The 18,238-nt window shown below is 41.0% G+C and overlaps 2 protein-coding genes across 10 annotated transcripts; both read left to right on the plus strand.

The window, feature by feature from the left end:
* The first annotated feature begins 669 nt into the window (after positions 1-669).
* Positions 670-17,817, plus strand: LOC110980332 (cell death-inducing p53-target protein 1-like). 6 transcript variants are annotated; one of them, XM_022236930.2, is made up of 5 exons: positions 680-765; positions 11,481-11,641; positions 15,541-15,622; positions 15,943-16,258; positions 16,731-17,817. In XM_022236930.2, the coding sequence occupies exons 3-5, from the start codon at positions 15,559-15,561 to the stop codon at positions 16,861-16,863; spliced, it is 513 nt and encodes a 170-aa protein (XP_022092622.2). In that variant the 5' UTR covers positions 680-765; positions 11,481-11,641; positions 15,541-15,558; the 3' UTR covers positions 16,864-17,817. The 6 variants fall into 6 exon arrangements, with proteins under 6 accessions (XP_022092620.2, XP_022092622.2, XP_022092621.2 ...); XM_022236929.2 differs by having other exon boundaries at positions 11,481-11,637; XM_087139346.1 differs by lacking the exon at positions 680-765 and adding an exon at positions 2,632-3,196.
* Positions 3,061-10,812, plus strand: LOC147798662 (lipopolysaccharide-induced tumor necrosis factor-alpha factor homolog). 4 transcript variants are annotated; one of them, XM_087139343.1, is made up of 5 exons: positions 3,104-3,200; positions 5,520-5,710; positions 7,106-7,193; positions 7,466-7,787; positions 8,124-10,812. In XM_087139343.1, the coding sequence occupies exons 3-5, from the start codon at positions 7,124-7,126 to the stop codon at positions 8,251-8,253; spliced, it is 522 nt and encodes a 173-aa protein (XP_086995469.1). In that variant the 5' UTR covers positions 3,104-3,200; positions 5,520-5,710; positions 7,106-7,123; the 3' UTR covers positions 8,254-10,812. The 4 variants fall into 4 exon arrangements, with proteins under 4 accessions (XP_022092612.2, XP_022092615.2, XP_086995469.1 ...); XM_087139344.1 differs by having other exon boundaries at positions 7,111-7,193; XM_022236920.2 differs by lacking the exon at positions 5,520-5,710 and having other exon boundaries at positions 3,061-3,200.
* Positions 17,818-18,238: the final 421 nt, after the last annotated feature.

Genomic DNA, 18,238 nt, shown 5'->3' on the forward strand with positions numbered 1-18,238 from the left:
TGCGTGCTACAGTACATACGGCCAGTGGCATTGCTAATGTGGGTGTAAGGACCCCCCTCCCATTTTCCTCACGGTAGAGATTTAGGGACGACACCGTTGCTCCGAACAACAGCATAGATTTTAGAAAGAGCCTTGTGTTCGTGTACACGTCTGTCCTAAGTTACCCTTAAAGAATTCCATTTTGCTGGAAGAAATTGTCCTCCAGTGAGTAGTCCTTATACATGTAGTGAGATTTAACTAGGTTGGGAATCGATACTTTGACCCAACCTTTAAAAAGCCAGGTATTTCAAAGCCGTAGGTAGATTCGGCCCCTTCCCCAGTAACTCGGCTTTCTCATGACCAACTGTTGTAAAACTTAGCATGCATGTGAAGACACGCGTTATTTGTTTCAAAAGAAACAGTTCTCAAATTGAAAGTAGGCTTAACTTTTCATTTTGGGACACTGAGAGTAAAAATAAAGGAACGAAATAAAGTTGCGATAATTAATCCAGATTGAAAAATGAAAGTGAGGCTGCAAACCCAAAATTGTTTGTCACCTTCCCATAACAGATTACATTGAACACGGTAGATTCCGGGATTGTATCTTATGAAAATGCCCTGACAAAAGCCGCAATTTGTAAAAGCCGTGTAGATCTCAACCTTGTCCCCTTGACTTTGAGCTTATTTGAACCCTGGGAATGAGGTTTGCAGAGAGTAACCTTTGACCGCAAAGTTTTCCGACAAAAGTTTCTTGGCTACCAGTCGGCCATCTTTACGCAAGTCTTGGTAAGTTATATATCATAAAATTTACTACCATCCTGGATATTTCTGAAAAACATACTCTACACATTGTATAGAAAAAGTGTAATAAACTCTGGACTGAACTTAAAGTATTTTAACATAATAAGGCCTGGACCGATAAGTCACTGACTTGATCATTGATGTCAGGAGCCAAGCGTGTACCATGTTATGTGTACGCGCTTAACATGCTTCACGTGTTGTCAATCAGAAGTTGATATCTGAAAGTCGCTCAGCTTAATAATTGTTTTAGGCCTACGTAAACTGCCAACTAATTAAGCAGCATTGCTCATAAAGGTTCAGGATACAAAAACGCTTGTTTTTATTTAATTCTATGTGATTTATCAGTAAACACGTGTGGCTGGTGAGGTGTGGTGTAACCAGCGGCGTAGCCCGGATTCTGAGCATAAGGCGAGCGGAGGGCTTCAAATTAAAGTGCCAGTGGGGGGCTGACTGGATGTTGGACGTAGTCATGTACAGTCGACTCCAGTTATAACAAAGTTGCAGGGACCAGACAAATTATTTTGTTATAAACAGGACTTTGTTACAAGAGGAGTGAAAAAAACAAAGAAAAAACACAAGAATTCAAGAAATAGTGCATAACCGTGATCACATCAGGAACATGGTGGGGCGACTGGGGGCGACGATTTTTCATGGGGGCGAGAGCCCCCCCCCCGTCAGCCACGCCGCTGGGTGTAACGACGACTTTTCTGTTCAGTGCTGTGATCTTCACAAACTGATTTATCAAATTCCAAAATCAGCGTCATTGCGGTGGATATCAGTAATGGCATTGTGTGTGAAATTAAGAACGTTGGAGAAGGTGTTTGGATCTCCTGTGGTTAATACAACATGATTTTGTCGAACTGGTGACAGTATGATTCTGCAAGTGTAGACAGATAAATGTGGGTCCAGACTATGTTGTTGCAGAACATCGAGTTGCTGCTACAAGAAATTGAGATTCTTTTTAGGTTAACCACTTAGAGCCCGGTGTCCCCGAATGCGGGCACGTTCTTGTAATTCACACAGCCGGGTGGCCTAAGTTGGGGCCAGGAATGACTGGTATGAGTCACCATAGGCTGTGATCGTATTGTGAAGTACAATGGCATGAAGAACCGCAGCGCCGTAAGCTAGCCTGGCCGACGAACGCATCGTCCAGCCCGCCCATTGTTTGTCATTCCTGGGGGCTGAAGGCAAACAAAGAAGCCGTTATGTTACTCCATAATAGACATAACAATGGTAATAAGTATGGTGAATACGAATGTCAGAAAGCACCGCCCGGCAGCTTGTGATTCAAGAGACTGTCTTACCCGGCGGCGAGTGGTTTTAACAATGTGAGGTTTATTTTTAATTACAAATTGTTTCCTACTTTGTCATGGAAATTTGATTCAGATCATGTGATCAGCGTGCAGTGTAAGTGTTTATGCCATTGTCTCTGCTACACATAAAAAATTAAATTACAGCTGCAATGTGAGAATTTGTTACAATGAATTCTCTTTGTACTTTCAGAAGTTCTGTTGTGATTTTTCCCAGGCATGTAGTTTCAATAACTCTCGGACAGATTTCTTACAACCATCTGGTTTGGTTCACTTTTAAGATAGCGTTGCCGGCTCTCAATGCCCTCATACCGATTAAACCCTGCATGGCCATGTACATATATTGTAAATTAAAAACTTTGCATGCCACGCTTCCATTCCCAGTCAGAATAGTGTACGAGTCATAGATCATTTGCTTTCAGATTGACTGTCAACCATTACAGTTGCCAACCTCCCATTGGCGAGTGACACTATAGAGAGGTTCTCAGGTAGCTTATAAGGCTGATCCACACTGAATGCATGTATTCTGAATATATTAGTTATCATCAGGTGAAACGGTTCAGTGCGGATGACGCCCATTCATATAATATGATACATCGGCACCTTCCCAGAGTGAACCTTTTGGGGGACCATGCCATTGTAGTCTGTTGTTGACACTGAAAAGCGTCAACTTGTGCGAGTACTTGCATCATTTGTGCCCTTCGACGAAAGTTTCGTTACAATCGGGATTTCCATTTCCTAATTAATGGGGAGGAAGGAACAAATACGTCATTCGTCTGCGCAGTGATCGATTTTGAACTAAAGAAAGAAATTGCAGCTGTATCCTGTACTCGATGAAGTGGGTGACACTACGTAGAAATCCAACGGTGAACCGCCTGAATAAAGTCAAGTCTTGCTGTATTGTAAGGCCGATGCGATTCTTATCCTGCGATTCAGTTTACAATAATGATCCTGAAAGGTGCACCAGGACCGGCAGGCAGGCTTCGTGATGAATAGAATGTGACTGCGTACGACGTCAGTGCAGTACGGCACATGTACTGGTCTTGATCACGGAGTAAAAAACAAACTCTGTCGAAAGAGAACAGGCGTGAGCTCCTTACAACGAGGTAGGTAGGTACTGCTTGATCCCTATGAAATTACGAATTAAATCTACTGTTCACTTTTTCTTGCATCCCTTTCCGAAAATGCACACTTGACCCTATAATCTCCGGGGGTGTATGTAAAATCATATTGGACTTATGATCGGGGAATTTTGTTTCATGTAGGCCTATGATAGCACGTTTGCAAGAGATTATAAATTTTACTTGTAACTAACTAGCATGAGTAACTCCAACCCATACCTCGTCTCGATACTGGAAGTGTGTGCTAAGGAGCCGTGCACGTGAGTTATTCGTTAGCATGTATGTCATACTTATGTAATCAGCAAATTTGAAGACCTCATTTTCCGGTCTAAGTTTTACTCTACCTGGATCCGGCTCCCCCACCAGAATCCTCATCAAAAACCCCAAATGGGTGACATTCACGAAGCAAAAAATCACCTAAAAGTGGACGGAACAAATTATTTCAGAAGGGACTCAATAGACATTCTGGGCCCAACTTCCCGATTACTGTCGCCAAGCTGCCATCTTTCAAAGCGGAAAAACACCAAGTGTGACGTAATCGATTATGTCGCATTTGAAGCAAGATATGGGACGGAGAGAACTCCCCCCCCCCGCCTTTGTGTTGGTCATTGTTTGATCGGAATCTCAGGAATTCTTTACAGACTTCTAGGGGGGATGTGTTAGGTAACAATAGTCTAGAGTGTGTATAGGGATTGGACAGGTAAGGGGGGGGGGTACCCCCCGTGCCATATCTTGCCTGGTATATTATGTCGCGTGCATAGCTGATGCTTGCGGGCGTGCGTCACGAACTGCTGTCGTCCCGTACACGCCATAACTAACTCGTACACCGACCAACTCGTATCCAAATTGCATATACGATACGTGCAAGGACGTGTGTCAAATCCCATTTAGGCATCGATGCTTTTAAAAACTTACATTTTATAAGAATTAAAAAGTAGAAAAGACAAGCCATTATATTAAAATATATGGACCGGTCCCCGTTCATTGTATATAGGGACCGGTAGCTGCAGTTTAACGTATGTGATTAGCCCTATCAAATTGGACGCTGAACATTAGTGGGATTGTATGGGATAGCTGGTGTTCCAGTGTACGACCCTGCACAATATCTAAGTTGAAGAAGGAAACATACGTGCGGAAAGTCAATTAAAACACAAATAACTATCCTTGCCAATCCTCTGTTGATCACAGAGTGGTAATTTGTTTTTCAATGGTTATCATCAATAAATCATTTTACGGCAATTTGTTTCAAATTAGTGGTTATTGTGTTGAATCTGAGATAGAAAGGCAATTTATGGTGAAGTTATTTTCGGTATGACGAAGAATAAATTTTTATAAAAGGTAAATATTCTATCAGGTCCTGCTTGATTTTTGCATTGAGCGGGCATTGTTACCTCATTTACATAAAACCGGCAGACTTCGTCCAGTTTCATTACCTGCTACCGGTCCACGTAATTTTTTCCTAGGAAGGTTATGTGTAATTATAATAAAAATGGTTGTCTGAACCGCTGAGCATGCGTTTTTAGTAGGAAGGTTAAGGACAATTATCGTAGAACTTTTAAGGATAACATACAACAAAATTGCTCTCTCGGTTAGTTACATGGTAACTCAGAGGAGCGCTTGACTTGTAAACGGCAAGGCAAGGGTTCGAGTCTACATGACAGTTACACTGGGGGGGGGCTTGATAAGAGGATGTTGTGATAATAGGAAAGTAAAGCTCAAAATTTACCTTCTAACTTTCTATGAAGTGCTCACTAAATTGATCGAGCTTGCAGTATGATAATTGCCCCTTACCCTCCTAGGAAAAAGTTATGCTACCGGTCCCTATACGTTCGGAGGACGTCCGTAAGACTTCTGTAGACTATGTATACGGGTCGGGAACCAGTCAAGTCGGTGTATAGGAGCTGAGGCTGTGTCCAAATTACTTGGCTACGGCCAGAATTTACACATGACTTAATGGGAACTGGCCGCGGCCACTGACCCGTGCGTAATTTCCGGCCGTAGCCGAGTTATTCGGACACGACCTTACTTGCGTAAGAGTTGTTTGTGGATGCACCGAATCCGCTGGCTTGGTGGTGAAGCCATTAATCTCTGTAACGGTAAACGCATAAGACCCGTACATGGCGTATTCTCCCAATTTAGACGAAGCCCCTAAAATATGAAAAAATATCGGGGGGGGGGGACTGATCCCTGCCTCCCTCTCTGAATCGGAGCCATGCCCACGATAATCATATTGTTATTCAGGACCCTGAATCATATTTCTCAAATGCATGAATGACTTGATGAGCAAGTCTAATTTTGACCTATCCAGAATACCAGGATGATTATGCATGCTGGCTGTCAGCGTTACGTAATTAGCTCAAGTAAACATGAATAGAAACTGGATAAAAACAGCAACTGATGACACGTACATATGCCATATCATAGAGCTACATGTACATGTATACACATCGAGGAACACAGTGTACTGTACCTCAGCACTGGCTACTTTCGAAGAGCGAGGTAAGAGGTCTTTCCTCAAGTTTTATGCAAGATGCGTCTTTGATTTAAATATTAAAACAATTGTACAGACATTTTTATGCCAGTTGGCTGTATGCATGTGGACTGACGTGTTGCATGCATGGATTCGGCACCACAAAAGTAGGAATTCCCAGTGTTGTATGTGTGGAGTAACTCCTTTCATGCGAACACAAGTACATATTCTTGAGCGCGAGATCGAGTCACTAATGGTATCGGTACACGAATGGTACTTCTCATAAGCTTTCCGCTTAAAATTTCATTAAAATCTCATGTTTTTGAATGCCCAGTACCGACTGGCCAAAATGTTGATTCATGTACTCGTATCTATTTTTCAACGGTTTTATTTACAGATCACGTAATTTGTGATGAATGTTGTTGCATGGCAGTTCTTTTGGCGTAGGCCTAATTGGCCGGTGGAGGGGCAGTTGGGGTGTGTGTATGTGCGCTAACGTAACCTTAAATACCTAGTGTGGACTTGTGATAAAAAAATGTCCACATGATGCAGGAAAAGAAGACGTTCTGTGGACTTACACGTGTCCACAGGACGTTTCCCCTTCCCTGGAAAAGAAGTTTAGAGGCATTTTGGGGTAGGGATCATCGTCGTAAAAGGAAGAGGAATAGTCAAGGAAACCTTGTACAAAGAGCCAGCTGAAAATCGTGTTCCCTACTTCAAGAAAAATAAGTATTTTCACTGAGTTTTCTTAACTGCACGTAAAGAAAGGAATGGCCACAGTAGGTATGTAAGGTAAGTGTGTGTGTGTGTGTGACAGTGTGCACGTGTGGCATACATAGTGTGGACCTCTGCACAAAAACATAGTGTGGACCTCTGCCCAAAAGAAGTCCACATAATGTAGGGTGCGAGGACATTGTGCGCACTCGCACACGTCCACACAATGTTTTTCCCTCTTTGAAAAACAGTTTCAGAGGCGTTTTGGGGTCAAGGTTATCAGTGGCAAAATGAAGAGGAACACTCCAGGAAATCATCATCAAAAGTCCAGCTCGAAGGAGTTGTCCTAGTTAGAGAAAAAGGAGTATTTTCCTCAAGTTCCCTTAACCACAGGAGAACAAAGGAAAGTCCACACTTTGTAACTATGTAAAACATGTATGTGTGTGTGTATGAATATATACATGGAAACCTAGAAGCCAAGAAATGGTTACATTTTTCTGGCCATGATACAAGAAAATGGCGACTGCAGCCTTCCATTTGTCACGATTATAAATGTTTTCTGAAGTATGAGTACATTTTCGTGAGAACGAGTTCGAGTAGGAAAATATGTACTCATGTACAAGTACGAGTTGGGAAATCGCTGGGGCATAAACACTTAATATTTCGAGGACGACTCTGTTTTTCTCATTTTGTGATTTCTTTTACGGCAGATTAGAATTTGAATCGCAATGGAATTAGAGATAAAGGATCACAACCCCGACCCACCCGCTGTAGGCGGCCAACAACAGATGCCTACAGGTATGTAATGATACATTACATGACAGTGTTTGTTCTTGTTAATGGTAAGAGAATTCTAAGTTAATTTACATGGCGATTTTCGATCTCTGCATGTTTTGCCTGTAAAAGTAGTTAAAACAAACAAAGATCTATGTAGCAAAAATGGATGCATTTAAAATAAGGTCTTCGGTTTCATTTCTCACTGGTGTTCTGCTTTCTTGAACCTTCACCCATCCCTCAAAGCAGTGAGCTCTCCGATACAGATCAGAAACACTTTTATTTGTATTTTTTAGCATATCCACAACAGCCAGCCCCTGCTGCCTATCCATCCCAAGCCCCTCCGGCCTATTCGACTCAACCTCAGCCGTGCCCTCCTCCTGGGCAGCCGGCGACGGTCGCCCAGCCGGGAGTACCGCCACCGTCCGCGCCTGCCCGCCCGACCGTGGTGACAGCCCAGCCCATGGGAACGACCTACGTCACCGTGCCCATGCAGATGTTCACGCCTGACCCCAGGATCATGCAGTGCACCAACTGCGGGAAAAACATCACCACCGAGACCAGGAAAGCGAACGGCACAGCAGTCTGGGTGATAGTCGGATGGGTATGCTTCGTGACGTAAGTAGTCCTCCGGCAAAGTCTCTTTCAACATTTTAAGCAGCGCCCCTGCATGCCGCTGGACACTGTGATACCTACTAACAGCCGTAGACCTATAATGTCCTGCATACATCATCACATTAATTAACCCTAACTTAGTCTGACCCTTTTAAGTGAATCTGAAGAAGTAGCTGAAGCTGTGAGAGTTAACTTCTCTCGGTGTTATTGGTGGAAGTTGTGCATAGATTAATGTGCTCTAATCGACATCATAGTCAACGGTCCTCACCAACTGAGTTTTACTTGGTAAACTTTTACTTTACTTTTCCTGATACATTTTTTTTTCCTTTCAATTTCCAGGGTTTGGTTTTGCATGTGTCCTTTTGCCCTGATCCCGCTCTGCATTCCCAGCCTGAAGGACACCATTCACAGCTGCCCTGAGTGCAAGTTCACGCTAGGAAAGCACTCACCGGGCGGAGCCGGTCTTTGAGAGTTCAATAGGCACAATGGGATGAACCAGTTGGTAAACAATTTATGCACCCGGGGTTTTGATTTCATTTTGAGAAAGTTAATGATCGATATGGGCCAGTATTTAGGAACAGTTAGAAATAATTCTTCATTCACGAATCTTTGATTTCCATCGAAAGGGGTTGAGAAGTGAGAAACGTCGTTCTGCTCATGCGAAATGTCCAGAATTTTGTTCTTGGATTAAATTCATGTGCTAAAGGCTGTAACATAAAACTAAAGGTTTGTAATGAATTTTTTTTTATTTTGTCAAATTTAACTTTTGAACTAAAGGTAAGCATTGACGTGTAAATATCCAGTAGCAGAAAATTGATTTTTTTTCGATGCTGTATATTTGCAAGCAGTTTCGACCAGACAACCATGAATGTGTGTGACGTGTTTGTTCTCGCATCTTAAATTCTCCGTAAAGTTTTGGATGCTCAATCAACAAATGTTTTATGACGAAATTCCTTCCTGTTAATGTTATGATGAAATGTTTTCTTACAGTTGTTTAGAAATGCATCTTGCGGTATTCATTTTGCTTTGGCCTTAGTGTAGTTAGATGGGGTTACCAACTGAAAAGCCATTGAGAACATCTAAAATATTTACAAAAAGTGCCCCTATTGTTTTATTGCAGAGTTATACTAAAAAACTTTATGGTTAATTTTTAGCGTTTGATAGAGATTTTAGTGTTTGTCGTTTTTACTGAAAATATTGTCCTGTCGGTGAATGTGTAAAAGGTGAAAGATCCATTTTTACTGCATAAGTAGTCCCTTTTTTTCTTGAGATAGGTTCCCATTTTAATATTAATATAGTGCCAATAGTTAAGTTTGTTATATGGATGTTTTTCATGCTGCTGTTTCACGCTGAATAATTGAAGACTTTTATGTGCAACTCGGACACAGAATACATCATCGGTGTTTTCACCAAGTGACAAAAACCCTTAACATGCAAAGCAGACATTCCAAGATCACGTGTTTGAAGATACCCCCCCCCATGACACATTTTCGCCGCCTTTTGTTGCTAAGGATTCCAGGAGTGTTGTGAACAGTCATGGAATGTAAGAGTTTGAAACAAAGGCTTATCCACATCATTTGCAGAATTTTTTTTTCAATTACACAATAATTCATTATAATAAAACCTTTTCACCTCGTGAAAACGGCAAATTTTTTGATGTCTTACTTTTCTCTTTCACACTGTGCACACTTTGTGCCTATGAAAATGTGTTTACATATTTGTTACATTTCGAGACCCACGCTAAATTTTATTTTATGTTCAACATCGTTCGCGCACATGCTCACGCTGGCACCCCGATTCGCGCAGAACATCGTGAAACAAATATAGAGACCGAACTTTATATGAAAGTAAACATTTTCCTTTGTAACCGTGCCAAAATGTTCTTTGAATCATCGGGACTTAAATCGCAGAAAAACTCTCGATTAAAAATGACTGATTTTCCAGATTTTTGTCACTGAAAACACCGACGACCTGTACACCACCAACATGTTAACTTTTACGTATTTATAATCATATTTTTCTTCGTATACCGTAACTAATCCATCCTCTTTAATTCTTTTAACCAGTTAGTTAATTCACAAGGATTTTAAACAACGCCAAAAAATAAAACATTTTAATCACCGGATACTTTACCTTAACTTTTGATTTGTCACGGAGTTGTATCGTTGTACTTGTGAAATAAGCAATAGAATGCCCGTGCAAGAACACCCTTGGAAAACTTACAACCATGTGTCTTTCTTTTGTCGCTTGGGAGGTTGACTTCAACTCGGGGCTGAGAGTGGCCCGTTTTCCCCACTGGAATTGAGGGGAGGAAGGGGATAGAACACCTGCCCAATTCTCAAGTCGATGTTTTTTTTAAAGTGATGTACATATTTTGAGTTAAGTAAAAGGAGAAGCAATTCCCACATCGTTGGTGGTCCCGGCAGTGTGTTCCTGAACACTTGCGCTGGAGCGATTGAGCGCAAGAAGTAACCAAAAATCGACGTCACTGCTCGAACGATGGTTTGACTGTCGCGGCTCTTATTTCGGACATGAACAAATTTTGGAAATTGCTTGTTTTCATGGCTCAATGTATGCCTAAATGCATCTTTACAAACTAATTGATCAAACTCTAAAATCAGCGTCATTGCGGTAAATATTAATAATAATTGCACTTGTCTGCGAAGTATGAAAACGTTGGAGGTTTACTGAACATTCTATTCTGTACCGAACTCATGACAGTAATGATTATGCAAGAACAGACAATATGGATAAAGTGTGTGTTGCGACCATTTTGATGCGGAACATTGAGTTGCTGTTACTACAAGTTGACATTCTTTTCAGGTTAACAATGTGTGGTTTATTATTTGTTTATTACAAATTGAATTAAGTTCCTTTCCTAAGCAATTTTTGTAAGTTTTCCTTGAAATCTGAGCAGAATATGTTCAGCGTGCATTGTTTATTTTTAATTGTTGAATTTAAAAAAAAAGTAAAAATGACAAAGCTGTACTTTAAGGACCGGACTCAAAATAATAATTATTAGAATGAATTCTTGGTCTCATAGTCCTGCTATGATTTTTCCTGGTCATGTCCTTTTGTTTTCTAGTTTCGTTAATTTTTTGGACAGCTCCACTTGGATCTTTATGTATTGTCTCTTTTGTCGTGTAAATTTAAAAACGTGCGTGCCACGCTTCTCAGGCAGAATAGTGTACGAGCCTTTTGCTCTATGGACGGACATTGTGCCGTGAGTTGGCGCCGTGATATAGAAGGGGAGAGGTTCGAAGGTAAAAAGAGCTATTGCCAGGCGTAGCTTACAAGACTTATCACAAAATATAGATATCATGAATGTACGATTAGCTATCATCAGGTGAAACGGTTCAGAGTGGATGGCGCCCATTCATTCTTCCTGGAGTGAATCAACTTGGGGGGGGGGGGCATTGTATCCTTGTTGACACGGAAAAGCGTCAACACCATTGCATTAACCTTTTGCGAGTACTTCATGGTTAGTATGCCCCGCTCCGAAAGTTTCGTTGCACTTGCCAATTTTCATGTCCGTTGCTGCTGGGATATAACAAGAAAATGAAAGATGTCGTCTGTACGGTAAAATGGGTGACGCTGCGTAGAAATCCAATGAAGGGCTGCCTGAACAAAGGGTAAATCCTCTTGTATTGTAAGACCGGTGCTATTATATTGTTTCGGTAATCTATTTCACCATAGTGATAATTGTGAAAGGTGCACCAGGACCGGCAGGCTACGTGATGAATAGAAATTAGAATGTGATTGTGTACGACGTCGGTACAACTGCACACGTACAGGTCTTGATCACGGAGCAAGGAACAAACTCTATCAAGCTAGGGAGTTACTTATGAGGCAGGTAGGTACGTATTACCAGGCCTCTATGAAATTATGCATTAAATCTACTGTTAAACGTTTCTTGCATCCGTGTCGTTAAAAGCCCACTTAAAGGTATCATGTATAATGGTACGTTTGCAAGAGTATGTTCATAGTCCCTACCATGAGTAACTCCAACCTATACGCTCATGTCATAACATTTGGAAGTTCGCCTACGGCTTAGCTGGAGCCGCGAACTTGCCTTATTGTTATTTATAGACCGATTGCGCCAGCTAAGTCACGTGACCTTTAATGGCATTAAATATCAACAAACGCGGCGTCCACTAACAAATATAAGTATCACTTACCAAAAATAAAGCCGAGAGTAGGTACCGTACTCAGACTACTGATGGGTACTATACTGTAACTTGCTGTGTTGTTTGTAAACAACACCCAAACACACATTACTGTTGGGTTGATACCCATTATAAGTTCACGTGATTTAGCTGGCACAATTGGTCTATTACATTTAATCAAATTTGAAGACCCCATTTCTGGTCTACATGTAGTCTGACTCTCCCCATTATACTCTCCCCAAATACAAAAACCCACCCTATTATGGTCGGTTGACATTTCACAAAGCAAAATCATTACCTGAAAGTGGAACAAATTTTACTTCAATGCGGAAAAAATAGATATTTGGGGCCCAATTTCTGGATTACTGTCGCCAAGCCGCCATTAATGGGACGCGTGACGTACCGATTATCATGTCACTTGTATATTCGATGCGTTGCAAGCCGGTGCGTCACGAAACGAAAAAGTCGTCCTGTACACGCCATAACCAACTTTACTCGGCAGTGATACGTGGACTTTCTCCTGCGCGGACCAACTCGTATGCCAAATATTGTACTTCAGCCAGGGGCGTGGCAAAGTCATTTTCTTGGGGATGAGGCACAGTCAATAAAAATACCGACTTATAACTTGTTTGCCAACCTCGTGTCGTACTAAATGAAATCCGTTGTACCCTGACATACTTACAGGGACACGCTTATGGCAAATGTGTCTCTTTTATGTACCAATTTTGTATTCATTTTCCAACTGAAGCTCTTGCTGTTTGCTGACTGGAATTAATTTTTTGGGGGGGATCCCCACACCCCCGGTCGCGAAGCCCCAGACTCGAGCCTAGTATACGACACGTGCGAGGATGTGTGTCGTTACCTTGTTGCGTGCTAAAAGTCTATGAATTTTGGGCACTGTTGCTTTTTAAACTTATCACAATTTTCATTAATGAAAAATTGAACAAGAAAATGGCAAGCCATCATGTAGTAAAAAATATTGGCTCTATCTTGTATTTATATTTCTTGACTATCATATTTGTAATTGTGACATTTTAAATTTTTGTACTGTTCTCTAAAATTTGAGTAGGCCTAGGTTTATGGATAAAGCAAATGGAAATCTCTCTTTCTCATTTTTAAATTTGTGGCTCAGAGCAGAGCTGTTTTTGGGAGGTGGGGTGTCCGTGGAAGCATGTTTAACCCTAACAGTCCCAAATACTCCGATTTTACATACAACCTGGGGGTTGGGCTATAAGTACAATTGCATGTAGTCTTAAAGCGTAGTTTTCCAACGTCAAGGTCACGGGAATCTGAATACATGTAGTGTACAGGTACTTCATCGAAGGTCGACGTCAATATGCTGCTAAGAGCTGTGTCAAAAAATAGCAAAGAAGCTGCCTTAAATATAAATTGTCTTTGCACTTGAAACCATTTCTTTACTCTGAGTTACTATGGTCTATCGAACGAAAACTGGGTATTGCATCTGGACATGTCATGCGCTCGTGCATCGCTCGAGCTGCGCACGAGTTGGACGGGTGGTGTACGACGGTTTGCGCAAACCACAGCATGGTGCACGGATGAATAAAAATACACGAGTCGATCGGTGCATACGAGCCTCTTTTGTAAGAGTTGACTTCATGCATACATTAATGTGACCTAGTAGTCTAGGCATTAATATGATTGTCTTGTCTTTCACTGTACACGGAAGGCTTCATTTGTTTTGGGGCGTCTTCCAATTAGACAAATGTCCCTCAAAAATGTGTGTCACGAGGGGGGGGGGAGTTGACCCCCGAACTCCCCCCTGGGTCTGTGCCATGCCTATGATAGATGATTGCCCCACTGAATTATATTTCTCGATTGCATCAACGACTTGATAAGCAAGTCTAATTTTAACCCGCTTTGAAGAGCAGGATTCATTATGCAAGCTGTGACGCTGGCTTTCAGCGTTACATAATAGGGTTAGCTTAAGTAAACATGAGTCATGGGCGCAAGAATGGAGACTCAGAAACAGCAGTTGGTGGCATGGTCATGGATCCATAGAGCTTGGAACATCGTGTACATGAAGTACTTTAATTCGAATTACTGGCAACGTTCGATACGGGTAGGTCTTCAAATTTATGCAAAATGAGTCTATAATTGAACTAAATTTTTAAAATAACTGTGCATACATTTCGATGCACGTTGGCTCCATTGACGCGTATACAACCATACGTGGACTTCGAAGCGATGGAAATAGGTTTTATTCCTCCATGGTTGGAGCATGGAGGAAGAAATAATAGTTCCTGCTACCTCCGTAAGCTTAACAGACTGTGGAAAGGCATTGTGGGAAGGGAAAACCTTCCCATGATGCCTTTATACCATCGTGCAAAACCACTCTTCTAGTATTAGCAATAAGGCTTATGGTTGGAGTTTTCTTTTCACTCGAATATTAATCATTCTAACGAAAAGTGCGAGTGCCGGTACACGAATGGTGCTTTTTGCTTAAGTTTGAATACGGATTCCTTATGAACCAAAAAGAAAGAAAAAGAAAGACGAGATTCCTTACACCGTGCCTCTGTGCATGACGCGTATATCTTCGTTTTCCTCTTGAAATTCCAATGGAACCTCTTTTTTTGTTGACTGTCCACTACCGACTGGCCAAACCTTTGATACTCTTATGTCTATTTTCAAACTATATTTTGATCACGTGTGACGAATGTTGGTGTCGAATGGCACTTCTTGCACGCCGTACCACTTCTTTTTCCAATACACTATAATTTTCACAGTACTTTACTGGCAACACGGTCGCCAGTAGAATACTGTTAATGATTTACATTAATTTTTCTCACGGCAAATCGCCGTCATTTATTGAACAGTAACTTACCGTAAATATAACAGTAACTTATCTCAATTAACTACATTAATTTGATGCAGACATTAGACACAGCAAGTTACCGTTTTCATTGATTACGGGTTCATTCTACATGTTTATGTAGATATACGTTCTGTTGATAATGGATTGTTTTACTTTTATCTACTGAACTAGTTTTCTGGGGCCAGTGTACTTAAATTTGAACTAATTTCCTTGCCCAATTTCATGTTTAAAATAGTACTTTTCAATAAGGACCTTTTGATGCAATTTTTCGTAAGGACCTTTCAGCACTGACACGACGTAATACAGTCCATTTCACTTTGGCTTGAAAAGAATTCCATATCGGCCGTTATATTTTTTGGTGTCACGTGTATACATCAAGTTTACCTTTTTTCCAAACCAGCATTTTTACTACCACAAATCAACGCAACCAACTTCGGTCAACATTGAGGTTTCTTCAATTTTGCTCCTATAATGTGGAAATCGATGTTACAGATGTAAATACCTGAAAGGTTCCAAAATACCTTTTTAAAATAGCAAAACCAAAACTAAAAATACGGTTATAAATTGAACAGAATGGCGTATTTTCTAGGTTGTAACTGTTGTAGTAAAGAATTGCATTTCATTGCATAGACCCTACATGCTTAACCCTATAACCCCCATGGTGAATGTAAAAACTTTTTGAAATTGTACGATTGAGGACCGTCAGGTTTAAACACTTAAAATTTCGATTTTGTGTTTGTCTTTTTTGTTATTGCAGATTAAAAGTTGAATCGCGATGGAATTAGAGACCAAGGATCCCAACCCACCCGCCGTAGGCGGCCAACAACAGATGCCTACAGGTATGCAATGATATGCATGTAGGGCCCTATGTACTGTAAAAAGATATGCACGATAATATTTGTACTTGTTAATGCTGTCAAAAATTCTAAGCTAATGGGCGAAAGTTTTAGCGATTTTTTTATTTCGGTACATATAACGTTTTGCCTGTATAGGACTATTTTGAACAAATAATGTAAAAGCGAAAAATTGATGCAATTTTAGTAAGATCTTCACTTCCATTTCTCACGTGTGTTCTGCTCTCTTGAAATTTCAAATTGTCTTTCCCCTAAAGTAGTGAGCTCATTGAAATACATCAAAAACACTTTCATTTGCTTTTTAGCGTACCCACAACAGCAACCCCTTGCCTATCCATCCCAAGCCCCCCCAGCCTATTCGACCCAACATCAGCCGTACGGTCCAGGACAGCCGGTGGTGGTCACCCATCCTGGAGTACCGCAACCGTCCGCGCCTGCCGGCCCGACTGTGACATTGCCCCCGCCGGAAGGAACGACCTATGTCACCGTGCCGATGCAGATGTTCCCGTCCGAGCCCAGGATCATGCAGTGCACCAGCTGCGGGAAAAACATCACCACCGAGATCCAGAAAGAAAACGGCGATGCAGTCTGGGTGATGGTCATATGGATATGCCTCGTGACGTAAGTGATCCTCTAGAATAGTCCCACCTAAAATATTAAGGAAAGCACCTAAATAGCTTTTGTCATCGTCAACATCCTCCTCACACCTCAACGCCTCCATATACAATATAAGCAGCTTCATCAATGGAACCTCCAGTCTCCTGACGACGCACAGAGCATACTTTATGCTTATGCTTATAGTGTCGAAACGTTGAGTACCCTCCGGTTCTTTTCAGAACCACACACGCTCATGAAAGAGATATCCTTTCATGGCCGCTACCGCAAACCTCTATTTGGTCTGTCCCCCAAATGAAGAAGTAGGTCAGAAACTGTGAGAGTAAATGTTTCTGTTGGTCTTTGTTGGTGCCGGTTGCACACGTCTATGCGTCATACTTGACATCATCACCAGTACTGCTCATCAATTGAATTTTGCATGGTATTTAGAGAAGGTGAATGTGTACTCTTACTTAGATCAATTTCTTTTAATTTCCAGGGTTTGGTGTTGCTTGTGGCCCCTCGCTTTTATCCCGTGTTGCATTCCCAGCCTGAAAGACACCGTTCACAGCTGCCCTGAGTGCAAGTGCACGCTAGGAAAGCACTCGCCGGGCGGAGCCGGCAATTTGTAACGGTTTTTGCACTTCGAGTCTTAATTTTATTGTGGAGAATTTAGTTTTTGTTCTTGGAAGTTTATGATCGGTATGAGTCAGCGTTCAAGAATAATTCCAAAGATATCCCATCAGAAGGGGTTGAGAAGTGAGAAACGTCTTACTGCTCGTGCGTAAAGTCCAAATTTGTGTTCTCTGAGAAAATATATTTGCTGAAGACTGTAAAACAAAACGAAAGGTTCGGAATGGCTTTGTTTTCAATTTTATTCAAATTTAACTTTCGTACTAAAAGTAAGCGTAAAATGTGTGAAAAGCAAGTAGCAGAAAATTGATTTTTTTTTTCGATGCTGTGTATTTGCAAGCAGTTCCGAGCAGACAACCATTATTGTCTGCGGCGTGTTTCTTTTCACATCTTCAATTCTCCATATTGTTTTGGATGCTTAATCGACAAAGGTTTTGGGATGAAGTTTCTTCCTGCTAACGCGGTGGTTAAAAACAACATTTTCTGCAGTTTTTAGAAATGCATCTTGCAATTTTGATCTTGCTGTGAGTGTGAGTGTCACAGTGTTTGCCAATTTTGATTTTGGATGTACATAGGTCAGTAAATTCATAGAGTATATGAATAGTTACGAAAAGTGCAGCAATTCTTTTATTGCAGAGTTTTATTCAAAGAACTGTATGGTAACCTTTTAGTGTTTGTAAGAGATTTTAGTGCTTGTTATTTTTACTGAAAGTAATGTCCTTGTTGAAAATTGAAGTAAACTGTTGGCTGCCTTTGTTTGATTTACTGTTGTCATTTTAGGAACTTTTAGAGGCATATTGTTTTAAAATGTTGGTAATTTATTTTTAAATAATTTCTTTTATAAATGTTTTGTGTTTGTGTTTTACGATTAACTACATTTTGATGAGAATATGTTGTTCGCCCGTAATAGTTTCAGTGATATATTACTTTTAATAAATTGTTTCGTAAATGGTTTTGGTGTTCGTTTTGTGTTTTATTATTTAATTTTTAATAAGAAAATAAAGTTTGCTCGTAATTGTTTATTTTTTAAAATTAATTTTGGGCCTTTTGGCCGCCCATAACCACGGCTCCGAACAACATTGGAATCGGACTTTGGCAAGAGCCTGCAGCCATGTTAAGACCAGTCGCAAGACCAGTCACGAGTAAGAGGGTGAACAATGACGAGAATTTTTTCCCCAGTTCATAAATCATTTATAGCTTATGACTGCAATTCAGACTAGAGGTCGTCTGAGGTCTTACGATGGTGACTCGGAGGTCTCGACCACAAAGTTCACGCTGTAATCCACCGAAACTGTAACGTCATTCTCACAAAATATTGAGATCTGCCATTTAAGTAACTACGCTAAAGGTAGTACTTTAGTTTCCAGATGTTTG

Source organism: Acanthaster planci, linkage group LG07, assembly GCF_054643075.1.
Source record: "Acanthaster planci isolate LZ-2023a linkage group LG07, COTS_SCS, whole genome shotgun sequence".
Classification (NCBI taxonomy): Eukaryota; Metazoa; Echinodermata; class Asteroidea; order Valvatida; family Acanthasteridae; genus Acanthaster; species Acanthaster planci.